This window comes from Pseudophryne corroboree, chromosome 5 (genome assembly GCF_028390025.1).
Source record: "Pseudophryne corroboree isolate aPseCor3 chromosome 5, aPseCor3.hap2, whole genome shotgun sequence".
Taxonomy (NCBI): Eukaryota; Metazoa; Chordata; class Amphibia; order Anura; family Myobatrachidae; genus Pseudophryne; species Pseudophryne corroboree.
This window is the reverse complement of record NC_086448.1, coordinates 73203825-73216829: the sequence shown is the minus strand read 5'-3', so window position 1 is coordinate 73216829 and position 13005 is coordinate 73203825. Positions and strand designations below refer to the sequence as shown.

Here is a 13005-nt window from a genome sequence, read left to right as displayed (position 1 = left end):
TTGTTGCATACCAAGCTTCCAGGAAACTCTATACTCATGGGGAGTCATTCCAAGTTGATCGCACGCTGCAACTTTTTGCAGCCCGTGCGATCAACTAGACGCCACCTATGGGGGAGTGGATTATTGCATAGCAAGGCTGCGAATGCTTGTGCAGCCCTGCTATGCAAAAAAAGTTTTGTGCAGAAGTAGACTAGGGTAAGAGTTACTCACCCTGTGTGATCACTTCAGCGTTGCAGGTCCTGGAATTGACGTCAGACATCCGCCCTCCAAACGCCTCAACACGCCTGCGTTCGGATCTCCACGCCCCGAAAATGGTTAGTTGACGCCCGGATCTGCCTTCCTCCTGTCAATCTTCGTGCGGTCGCCGCTGCAACCACTTTCTTAGTTGGAGGTGTCGCTGCCCGGCGACTGCTGTCGCTGGGCAACGACGTGCCTGCGTAATGCGGCCGCCGTGCATGCGCAGTTTCGACCCGATCACACGGCTGCGAAGAAGCACAGCCTGCGATCGGGTCGGAATGACCCCCTGGTGCAGCTGCAAGGCTCAGTGGGCCAAATTCAGGTTTGTAAGCAAAGCAAAAAAGTACACAACTGGGCAAAACCATGCTGCACTGCAGGGCGGGCAGATGTAACATGTGCAGAGAGATTTAGATTTAGGTGGGGTGTGCTCAAACTGACATATAAATTGCAGTGTAAAAATAACTTTTGTGGGCTACATGCAAAAGCAGCCAGTAGTTACTGCACAGAAATAATATAACACACCCAAATCTAAATCTCTCTACACATATTACATCTGCCCCAGCTGCAGTGCATGGTTCTGTCCAGTTGTGTGCTTTTTTGCTTTGCTTACAAACCTGAATCAGGCCCAGTGACAATTAGTACAATAGGACAGTCACTATACAGCATTCTATGCAAGCAGTTCTCAAACTGCAGTGTAGGCAGGGCCGGCCCAAGCCTAATTTTTTTGGTAAGCAAATATTTATTTTGGCACCCCTCTGTGAAATATATGGAGGCGTAGTTTCATGAGGAAGGGGGCGTGGCCACAGAATAGTACCAATTCACATTACACCACACAGTAGTGTCTGTTAGTCACATTACACAACACAGTAGAGCCCCTTATACATGTTACACCACAGTGGTACCCCTTATTAAGCTACAGTAGAGCACCACCTTTTACACATTATTCCACGGTAGAGCCCCTTATACACATTACATGACCCACTCCTAGTACCGCCACTGACTGGAATGCAATAAGAATGCTTAACTGCTGGTTACATATTATTCAGACAGGGCTCTCTATAAACTAGACTAATTTATAAATGGCATACAGTAACTATTGATAGTAACACTGACACACATACAGGGGCGGATTCAGAAAAAATGATAGGAGGCATTCTGATAGTGGAAAGGGTTGAGTATGAGTGAGAGGTACATTTGTGCGCGCCAAAGGCACGCGCTTCCAGAAAGGGTGCGTGGTCCCACTACAGGCATGGCCTCAGGATGTGCGATGTGTGGGCCATAAATGCAACTTGCACACAATTTTCGTAGTAAACAGTGGGTTATTGGGAGAGAGAGAGGGTGACAGGGAGAGAGAGGATGACAAGCAGGGGGTGACTGAGAAGCAGTGGGTGACATGGAGAGCGTAACAGGGAAAGTCTGACAGGGAGAGGCAGAGGGTGACAGGGAGAGAGAGAGGAAGGGTGGAGAGGGAAAGGGGAGGAGAAAGAGAGAGAGAGAGGGTGGGATGAAGAGAGGTAAGGGTGGAGGGAAAGGGGGGAAGGGAGAGAGAGAGGAGGAAGGGTGCAGAGGGAAAGGGGGGAGAGAGGGAAGGGTGCAGAGGGAAAGGGGGGGGGGAGAGGGAAGGGTGAAGAGGGAAAGGGTGGGGGGGGCACATCTGACTGAGACCTATATTTGATAAACTCTGTATTTTTAGAGTTAGAATGAAAACTAGGATGTACACACCCTTGTAGGGAGCTGACAGCTGGGAAGGGAGGAAGTCCAACGGGACGTTCCGCGGCTGCATATTGTGCAGTGGCTGGTGGTCTTGGGGGAGGGGCCAGCCAGCCACCAGGCAGGAAGATCAGGGTCACTGATGCTCAGGGAGAAGTTGAACTTTGGCCAGTCCCCAATACTGACACAGAATATGTGTGACAGCAGCTGCTGATGGAGTCCAGACCAGAGGGAAGTGCCGGAGCCGGTCCTAGCCAATTTGATGCACTAGGCAAAATTTTGGCTGGTGCCCCCTAGCACCGCCGCTAGTTCTGCATCTGACCCAGCAACACTCAGGCAGTGGTGCTCATCAGGGGGTTACCCTATGCCCCTGTGGCCCAGTTTGACCCTGCATAATGCATTAGTAATGCCCATAATACACAAAATTCCACACAGCAATTCACCTTACATATATGCCCCACATTAGTAATGCCCATAATACACAAAATTCCACACAGCAATTCACCTTACACATATGAACCACATTAGTAATGCCCATAATACACATAATTCCACACAGCAATTCACCTTACACATATGCCCCACATTAATAACGCTAGTAGCTTTTTTTTCTATAAAACTTACTTTTGCTTGCTGGTGTGCTTGCAGTCAGTGTGTGCGCCTATGAAGCTCCCTACTTTAGTGACTGCGTTTTGTGAGATGGGGGTGGCAGGATGGGTGAGTGCTTGCGCTCGCACCCGTTAAAGGGGCACCCGTACAAGGGATGTGACCTCACAGGGTATGCCATCCTTTGCAAGCCTCATCCTTTACTTTAACTTGCTGGTTATACACAGATGGCAGCAGTGTCCAGATACTGCCATACTTGCTGGTTATACAAAAAAAACAGTATCAAACATGTAGCAACTGTCCATTTTCTTCACTGTTCAGTGTGTTTGCTGGAGTCTGTTACTCCCGGCAACTGCATGCCCTTTATTTTATACTGTGGGAGCAATATGCTCTGCTCTCCAGTCTAACGCATCTGAAAGTCACGCTGCACTGACGTTTCATATAGAAATAGCGCAAAGCAACTTACTGACCACGTTACAGTGCTGGATGGAAGGGGAATTTTACGGCATGGACTGACTGAGAAATAAAGTGTGGGAGAACACTGTCCATGTTATATCCCTGCAGACACCTGGGGTTTGCACAGGGATAAGGGACAAAGGATGGCAGGGTCTCCCTCCCCCATGTGCACAAGCAGTATAGATGATGTCAGATTTATGTGAAGCTGTCTTCCACAATACACATGTGGTATCATAAGGAGCCATCCAGTAATAACCTTATAGTCAGTGAAAATGTCACAGGTCCAGGAATTGCAGTTACTAGGCTTCTGCTGTCTAAGGTCTCACAAGTCAGGGGCATTCAAGCATGTCAGACAGAGTTCAAGGGACAGTGTGCATTCTGTTTGACAAATGTAAACAGCAGTGTATACAAGTACTGATTGAATACATTTGGAAAGTAACAGTTAGTTTGCAGACTGTTCCTCCCAGCATGAGATACTGCAGGGACATGCTTGGATGCCCCTAGACATGCTTGGATGCCCTAGGCAAATGCCAAGCCTGTCTATAGCTAAGGCCGGCTCTGGGAACTGCCCTGATCTCCTGGTGGCCCAATGTGACCCTATCACCACAGTTCTGCTGCAGGCCCCCCAGTGACCTGCCAGGCACTTTGGTTACCTAATGCCAGTAGTGCCTGCAGAGACCGATACCGCCTCGCCACTGCAGCATTGCCTGCATAGTTCCTCCCGCAGCGCGGCTTAGTTGTTCCCTTGCCTCCAGTCACATCTGTGACTGAGGTAGAGACTGCAGGTGCCGGCATCGCAGTGGGGTAATCACAACTGTACGCCTCCGGGGAAGAGCTAAATAGCTTACCCCTGCTACTGGATGAAATAAATTATACTCTCTTATCTTCTTTCGTCCAGCAGCAGGGGTAAGCTTTTCAGCTCTGCTCCGGAGGAGCACAGTTGTGATTACCCCACTGCGATGCCGGCACCTGCAGTCTCTACCTCGTCCACATTTCAGGTTCGGCTCCTCTCCCAGCACACCACATTGACTGATGGTGCGGGAGAGGAGACGTAGGTGAATGCGCTGGAACTCCGGCAGCTGTCCAATGTGCTCACAGTCTGCCAGGGCCCACGCCAGCTCACATGTTAAACTGCCCTGTAATGGGGCCCCCTGTGGAGAGCAGCCTGTGTCGGGCGGATGGGTGGCCGCAGCAGTGTAGAGAGTGAGTGACGTCACTCACTGAGCAGCAGTGCCCTCCTGAGTCTGGCGCTCGACGCGGCCACGTACCACGCGTATGCGTCGGTCCGGCGCTGGCTTGTAGGCCATGACTCCAATGTGGGTCGCTAAAACCTTGTGAGGGAGACCGATCTGGTGCAATGCCAGGAGTACGTGGGGATGTCTGATGCCATGTAAGGGGTACATAGGGATGTACCCATGATGAGGGTGGAAGAGGAGGAGGAAAGACCGGAGCACTGGTATGAGAACTCAAAGATCCAATAAGGATGGTAGATCTATTCCACAGTAATTCAATTCAGCCCTAAATGAGAAATTATGAATACGAAGTGGGGAGATGCACCCCAAAGCAGTGGCAAACGCGGGATTTATAGAGAGGGGTTTCCAAATGCAGTCCACTATCTCCCACTCTGCAGAACATTGGCGCAAGTGCAGGAGTCTGGGAGAGCGGTAGAAGAACCGAGTAACGACCCTGGACATTGATGTAAACATTGGTTTGTTTTTTTATATTTAACACTATAGATGGTCTATATCAGGCATGTCCAAACTGCGGCCCTACAGCTGTTGACAAACTACACATCCCTACATGCCCTGACACAGCTTTAGCATTCTCTGACAGCAGAACTGTGTCAGGGCGTGCTGGGATATGTAGTTTCACAACAGCTGGAGGGCCGCAGTTTGGACATGCGTGGTCTATATAGTATAGGGTGTATCAAACATTTAAATAATAGAAATAAGTGGTCAGGAAAAGGTTAAACATACCATAATAACTAAATATATAAATAAATACACAAACATAATAGAACCAGTACTGTACTTTCTAAGCATACATTCTCCCACCTCATGGTAAGGCTCCTGTCTCTTTCTCCTGATAACTACTCTTTTGGTCCAGTGCACTGATTGAGGGCTCAGATCCACACACCAAGCAAACTTGGTAGAAGAAGCTGCTATCACTGGGCATGTGCAGCAACTCTGCCCTGACTCTTAAACTGCATGATGTAGTGGCAGCTCTATGAATCGTATTATGGGGGTCATTCCGAGTTGTTCGCTCGGTAAAAATCTTCGCATAGCAGCGATTTTCCGCTTAATGCGCATGCGCAATGTCCGCACTGCGACTGCGCCAAGTAAATTTGCTATGCACTTAGGAATTTTACTCACGGCTTTTTCTTCGTTCTGGCGATCGTAATGTGATTGACAGGAAATGGGTGTTACTGGGCGGAAACAGGCCGTTTTATGGGCGTGTGGGAAAAAACGCTACCGTTTCCGGAAAAAACGCAGGAGTGGCCGGAGAAACGGGGGAGTGTCTGGGCGAACGCTGGGTGTGTTTGTGACGTCAAACCAGGAACGACAAGCACTGAACTGATCGCAGAAGCCGAGTAAGTCTGGAGCTACTCAGAAACTGCTACGAGGTGTGTAATCGCAATATTGCGAATACATCGTTCGCAATTTTAAGATGCTAAGATTCACTCCCAGTAGGCGGCGGCTTAGCATGAGCAAATCTGCTAAAATCCGCTTGCGAGCGAACAACTCGGAATGACCCCCTATATACTATTGCTATTGTCAAAATTTGAGCCACTTGGCAAGAGGAGGGGGGAGGGGAGGTTTCCAGGCAACCAGAAACCCCTCCCCCCCCCCCCCCCGCGTTTGCCTACAGAAGGAGTAAAACAAGTATGAAATATAGAAAACAAAAGAAAAGTTCTCTGCATTGCAATTTATATTTATTATCATTCAAAGTTAAGTTTAAAAGTTAAGATCTGTTTATTAAGGTAGACGAGTGCCCCAACCAGGAGAGGACTCCTCTTTTGTATTCTGTCTCACCATACCTGTCTGCAGAGCATGCAGGTGCCCACATACTGTATATATAAGTCATTGCATTTTCTTCAGTACAGTGTATGTTACCATTCTTTAACAAATAGAATTATTACAACAATTCAGCAAAACCAATGAAATCTGCAACTCACGTGAAATGTATTATTCTTTCCCCCAAAAAAGCCAGGATGGCCACGATGAGGGTTGTTTTCAGCAGTTTCCCCATGTCTGCGGCTACAGAATTCCTGACTCCACTCCTCTAATACAGAGCTGGGACTGGTGGGGGTGGGGGCAGGTCTGTAAGCAGCTAATGTATAGCCTCTGTATACACTCCTCCCTTACACTACAGCATATGCACGCTCTCCATTGTACATTGCTCCTTATGACTAACATTCATCATGTGACGGTTTATGGGTGTAATGATAATGTAACAAACGTGCAATAGTTATCTAACAATAGCATACAGCAGGCTGCAAGGTTCATATAGAGTATAAGGTTATCACAGTGATCAGTTCTATATGTGAACAAGTTTTAGGCAGGTGTGGAAAAAAATCTGCAAAGTAAGAATGCTTTCAAAAATATGCGTGTAATAGTTTATTTTGATCAATTAACAAAATGCAAAGTGAATGAACAGAAAATAATTCTAAATCAAATCAATATTTGGTGTGACCTCTCTTTGCCTTCAAAACTGCATCAATTCATCTAGGTACACTTGCACATAGTTTTTAAAGGAACTTGGCAAAGAGTTTTTCCAAACATCTTGGAGAACTTCTGTGGATGTAGGCTTGGTCAGATCCTTCTGGTTCTTCATGTAATCCCAGACAGAATTGATGATTTTGAGATCAGGGCTCTGTGGGGCCATATCATCGCTTCCAGGACAAAGTTTAAGAAGTCAAGGTCAAATGTATACAGAACTCTGCATTGCGTGTTCCTTGATGGCAAACCACTCCAACACCCTGGAATACTTTTGCATGACTGTCTTATTGCTAACCAGCCTCTACTAGCAAATGTTCTCTCATATTTGTATCTGTCCCTCATTGTATTACAGCTGCATGACCCCACTAGCCATCATGCAGCTCTATAAAATACTTTTAGGCGTGTCCCAATTAGTCATCCACAGAAAGCAGAAAATCTGATACAGTACAAACACAAAAACGAAAGAAAATAAAACAATAATCAAACTACATATGGTTTTTTTTGTTTGGAATGTGCCCCGGGTGCCAGATTTGAGGGGGCACAGAGACCTCTGCTCGACTCCTTCCACCTGCCGCTCCTTCATCCAGCTCCTCCTCCTCCCCCGCCCACCACTGCTGCAGTATCTGCCTCACTAATTGCACCCCCACAATCACGGCACCCTCCCCTAACCCCCCCACCCTGTGCTGTGTGTGATTTGGTTGGTGCTGCCACCTTACCCTGAGCCACTGTGGGCCCAACAATGCTGTGCGTGGGAGCTCCAGGAGGCGACTGCAGAGCCGGCCTTAGGCATAGGCAAACTAGGCAAATGCCTAGGGCATTTGGTATGCTTAGGGGCACCAGCAGCTTCTGCTGATTAAAATGATATGCGGCATGCCTATATTCTGTGTGTGACTGCGGCTGTATCTGCATACGAAATGCTACGTTGCAGTGTATTCCTGGAAATCACTGTAATGTAGCATTTCGTATGCAGATACAGCCGCAGTCGCACACAGAATATAGGCATGCTGCATATCATTTTAATCAGCAGAAGTTGCTTGTGCGGCCTAGTCACATAGCAATGCAAATAATATGATGCATTTTCATAAAGAAAAGGCACCCGACGTTAGCAGAGCTGCCAGCTGACTCATGCCAGGCATGTCCTGCAGAACTAGCGGCGGTGCTAGGGGGCACCAGCCAAAATCTTGCCTAGGGCATCATATTGGTTAGGGTCGGCTCTGGGCGACTGGCCCGGTCACATTGCTGCCACACAGTGGGGATCCTGCATAGCCCGTATCCAGTCACTTGGGGCCTGACCTCTGGAGTAGGGGTACTACTGTATGGCATAATGTGCTATAAAGTGCATTACCACTGTGTGGAATATTGCAAATTAGGGGCTCTACTGTGTGGCATAATGTGTATAAGGGGATGGTACCGGGATCCCAACACTTGGGATGCCGACAGTCAAAATACCATCATTGCCTTCCCGATGCTCAGTATCCTGACACCTACTTGGTAAGTATACTAGCCCTAATACCTAACCTCCCTAACCCAAACCCTCCTTACCCGCCGCCTGACACTAACCTCCCCCTTCCTGGCAGCCTAACCCTAATTCCACCCCTCCGCAGCCTTACCCTAACCCTCCCCGGTGGCGCCTAACCCTCCCTCCCGCAGCCTAAACTTAACCACATCCCCACCCACAGCCTAACCCTAATCCCAACCCCCGCAGCCTAAACATAATCTCCCCCCCGTTTGGAATTCTGGCGTTCGGGATCCCGGTACCAGCATTTCGATCCATATCGAAATCCTGGCATCTGTAATCTGAGCAGTGTCGGAATTCTGGCGTTGGTATTCCGACTGCTGGGATCCCGAATGCCAGGGATCCCGTGTATAAGCGGTAATACTGTGGGGTGTGACGCCAATAATGGCCACTTCTATGTGGAGTAATTTGAATGGGGGGGGGGGACGTCAAATTACTGCCTTGCCCGGGGTGATGATATCCCAGGTGTAGCCCTGTCTTTCCTTATGATAATTCCCCATAAATGTGAGTACTCTGTGACCCCTCTTGGAAACTCCAGGCTTAGCCTATAAATAAAATAAATGTCACTCTTATTATTTGCAGCCAGGTGAATTTATTTGCTGTACAATGAATGGTAAAATAAGGAATAAGGAATTTTCTTTTCCCGGTGAGCAATCCTCTGGTTGTTCTGCCTATTTTTCTTGCTGACGCTTGTTGCTAAAAGGAAGGTGTGTTACATACAGGAGCTTTAGTTCTCTTAGAAAACAATTTGCTTGCAAAACGTCGCACGAAATACCTGTAAAACTCAAAATTCCTGTCTGTAAAAATAAACCACATTATAACAAACAGTACATATTGCTTGAATAAGTATTGAAATGCAACCTTTCTCTAGGAACCAGTGACAGTACTGAGGCATGAGACATGCACATACAGGGCCATAACCAGGGGTGTAGAAGCATTGCTGCAAGATTGCAGGGAAACCACTGCTACTACTCCGTAACACTGGTACGTATGTGGCTTGCAGGGTGTCCTAAATCAACTTCCAGGTCCTGGCACCCCATTCATGATGTCATAATGTCACATGTGCGGATGGCATAGCTGCCCCAGGGTGCTTTATCGCCTTGTTAAGACTCTGTGTATAGGAACATTAGTTCAGACAGCAAAATTACTGCCTTCATTGCCTGTCGGCAATATAGAGCCTCATTCAGAGCTGATCGCTGTGCTGCAAATTACACTGTCCTGCGATCAGATAGTCGCCGCCCAGGGGGGGTGAAAGTTTGCCCTGTGCAAGTGTGCGATGGCATGTGTACGCCGTGCGAAAATTCCCCTCAGTCAGCGGACAGCTGCAAAACCGTTCGCATCACACTCACCATCGAATGTGTTTTCCAGTGTGTGCAGTGTGTGCGTAGCCCAGGACTTACTCCTCCAGATCGATAGAATCAGACTGATCGGGGCTGTTCTGATCGCACACACCCTCCCTGAAAATGCTTGGGAATGCCTGACACTCCCAGAAAACAGTACTATAGCATGGTCCAGTGGTTTCCAAACTTTTTTGAATCATGTCGCCCTAGAATATCAGAATTTTTTTCACGGCACCCCTAGGCCAAAAATTTCCTATTGAGAAATTTAGAAAGAAATATTACATTAAGTAGATCGCGTTTATATGTCATCCTTAGGGTCAGCTGTGTGGTGAGGGACAAGATTTGCTTCTGTTTGGCTACATATTTTATGACTGGCAGCCACCAGCGCTGGTTTTGCCTATTATATTATTGACCATGAATAATTTGAATTGGTCCTGTACCAACAATCCAGGGCACCCCTGCAAGTGTCCCGAGGCACCCCAGGGAGCCACGGCACACAGTTTGGCATGGTCTGATTACTACTAGCACATAGGGACAATGAACATGAGGATACCCTACAAAAGCAGTAAGCAGCAGCATGCTTTTCCAGGCTGAGCTCGTCTCACTTTAACAGGGGGTCCCGCAGAGTTGGATCCAGCTATCGTGATTTTAAACCAGCCCCAGACTGAAGCCCCTAGTGTAGGCCTGGCCAACCTGTGGCTCTCCAGCTGTTGTGAAACTACAAGTCCCAGCATGCTCTGGCACAGTTTGGCTATTAGGGAATGCTAGAACTGTGACACAACATGCTGGGATATGTAGTTTCACAGCAGCTGGAGAGCCACAGGTTGGCCAGACCTGCCCTAGTGGAATCAGAGCCTCAAAAAAACATGCAGGGCCCTCCCTCATCCACTCCAGCCACCTGCTGAAGTGTATTGCAGAAGGACGATTCCTAGGAAGTCCTGGCAGCCAGGGATCTCTGGAACATGCAGTTTCACAATAGTAACTATCTACTAGAAAGCAAAACATACAGAAACTTTTTTTTTATGTTTTATTGTAAATCAAAACCCCCTATACAATTATTTTAGTATTATTATCATTATAAATTAATTCATAGAAATCCCTTATTGATATTGTAGATTAAAAGACCATAGTTCAGTGTCATCTAAATTTAGGTGCTTTGACTTTGCAAGCGGCTGCATTATAAATAGACAATCTGCCCATTGCCGGGTGATAGTATTACCCAGACTGTCAGTGACTTCAGCTCTGCATAGGTAGGGGAGTGAGATAACTGACTGGACGCTGCCAGGCCGCAGACATGGACGCAGACCCTGAACATCGATATAGTCGCTCCCTGTCAAATAAATTGCTTAAAGAAACTTTTCTCCAGGCCCTGCAATCCAACCAGTATGTAGAAGTGGAAACCATTCTGAATGAGGGGAAGATAGATGTGGACACTGTGTTTGAGGTGGAAGATGACAACCTGGTCCTGGCTTCATACAAAGCAGGTAAGATTCGACTAAAACCACAACTGCAGCAAGTATGATGGTATTAACGCTGTGTACACAGTCCTGCTTTGTTTACCGACTACGAGATATAGCATGGCAGAATGATTAGGCAGTATTACACCAGATTACATAACACATGGCTTTCACATATAATCCGTCCCGCTCAAAGCTTTCCATACATTGCAACACTTCATCACTACTTGCTCAATGTGCAAAAATTCTCATGTAGACAGACACACCTGGGTTTGGTAAGTAAAATAAAAGTGGAATGTATGAGGCCCATATAGAGTTGCATGCAAGATGGCCACAATTACACTTGCGTTATGTGCACTGAATTAAATGCAGCTACTCACCTGTATGGCCTTGTACCCATCTATGAGACTGAACCAGGCCTATCCATACTCTTGGTTAAATAGCCATCAATGTCTGCGGCCACTCAGCCTGTACCTTGGTGCAAGAGATGCGTCTGAATGCAGGCAGATCTCTGCATACATACAACTCAGCATAGCCCACAACTGCGTCTACAGGACCGCAACGCGCCCTCACTCACACTAACCGCTATGTGCCAACTCCCCGTTATACTTTCCAGTTACACCCAGTTAGCTGCATATGATTGCATATAGCTCAGATTCACCCTACAGGCCCCCATCCACTAGTGAGACATATCTGAACTGAAAGTCGGATCTCATTTCACCCCGACCTTCCCGGCAGCTTCCCGGGAGTCCTGCGATAACAATTTGCAACTGAGTGTTTTTTTTACATCTGTTGAATCGCATCTGTTTACAAATGCATTCTGATGTGCACCTTCTCCTCCGATTGCGATAAATATTCATGGCAGCCATGCCGACCTGCCACCCCGATCCCAGGAGCACGGGAACACGCCTCGGATCGGAGTTGGAGGAAAATGACATGCGATGTGACACTTTTCATCCGATTCATCAAACAGAAATCTTGAAATCGGATGAAATTGGTCATATGGCACTAGTGGATGGGGGAAGGGGCCTTTAGACTCAACCATGAGAAGATCATTCCACATGACAGTATTGCATGCAACACTGTGTCTCCCCCAATGTCTTCTTTTCTAAATCCCCATCTCCTATATAATAGCCCAGATCTGTGACTCTGTGCCTGTGTGACTAACGCTGGGCGGAGTCACAGTCACAGATCTGGCCAATTATATAGGAGATGGGTAAACCCAGAATTCACTTTCTCTGGTGTCCCAGCATGGCTGCAGGCACAGGGGGCTGAGGCACAGGGCTCTCCCTGTCCGGCGGACTGCCTGGGGCACAGCTCTCCAGGCGCAGCACCTCTCTGTGCACCATGCTGTATGGGGGACTGCTCAGCAGCGTGACCCGGGGATCAGGATCCAGCGCCAGCCCGCTCACCCCACCGCACACCTCACCTGCAGCAGCCGGGCATCGTACACCACCCTGTGCGGGGACAGCCCCACCATCATGTCTTCTGCTCTTCAGTCCTACACCCTGAGCAGGTCTGGGGTGCAGCAGCTGAGGACATGACATGGTTCAAGCCATGGACCAGAGGTATAGGCAACCTCGCACCCGCCCCCACCCGCAAGTACCCCCGCACTTGTCCCTCCCCCACCTGCGGCACCAACCCGCAGCACCCTGCACCTGCCCCTCCCCCACCTGCAGGCACCCCCAAACCTGCCCCTCCCCCACCCATGCCACCCGCCCCTCTCCCACCCACGGCACCCCCACACTCACCCCTGCTGCACCCCCACTCCCGCCCCTTCCACACCTGCAGTCATCCTCACACCCACCCATCCCCCACCCGCAGGCACCACCGCAACTGACCCTCCCCCACCAGCAGGCACCCCCGCATCCATCCCTCCCCCACGTGCAGCACCCCCGCACCTGCCCCTGCAGCAACCACAGGCTCCCCTGAACCTGCCCCTTCCCCACCTGTGGCACCCGCAG

General features: G+C 48.7%; 2 protein-coding genes across 2 annotated transcripts in view; one reads left to right on the top strand and one right to left on the bottom strand.

The window, feature by feature from the left end:
* The window catches only part of LOC134927210 (serum paraoxonase/arylesterase 2-like), a 106215-nt gene extending 99923 nt beyond the window's left edge, over positions 1–6292 (bottom strand). Inside the window, exon 1 of the mRNA XM_063921369.1 lies at positions 6185–6292. Coding sequence (XP_063777439.1) covers positions 6185–6258 — 74 coding nt within the window. The 5' untranslated portion in view covers positions 6259–6292. The remainder of the gene's footprint in view (positions 1–6184) is intronic.
* Positions 6293–10786: 4494 nt separating this feature from the next.
* Positions 10787–13005, top strand: part of ASB4 (ankyrin repeat and SOCS box containing 4) — a 58446-nt gene continuing 56227 nt past the window's right edge. The window contains exon 1 of the mRNA XM_063921367.1: positions 10787–11068. Within this exon, the coding sequence (XP_063777437.1) occupies positions 10879–11068 (190 nt within the window). The 5' untranslated portion in view covers positions 10787–10878. The remainder of the gene's footprint in view (positions 11069–13005) is intronic.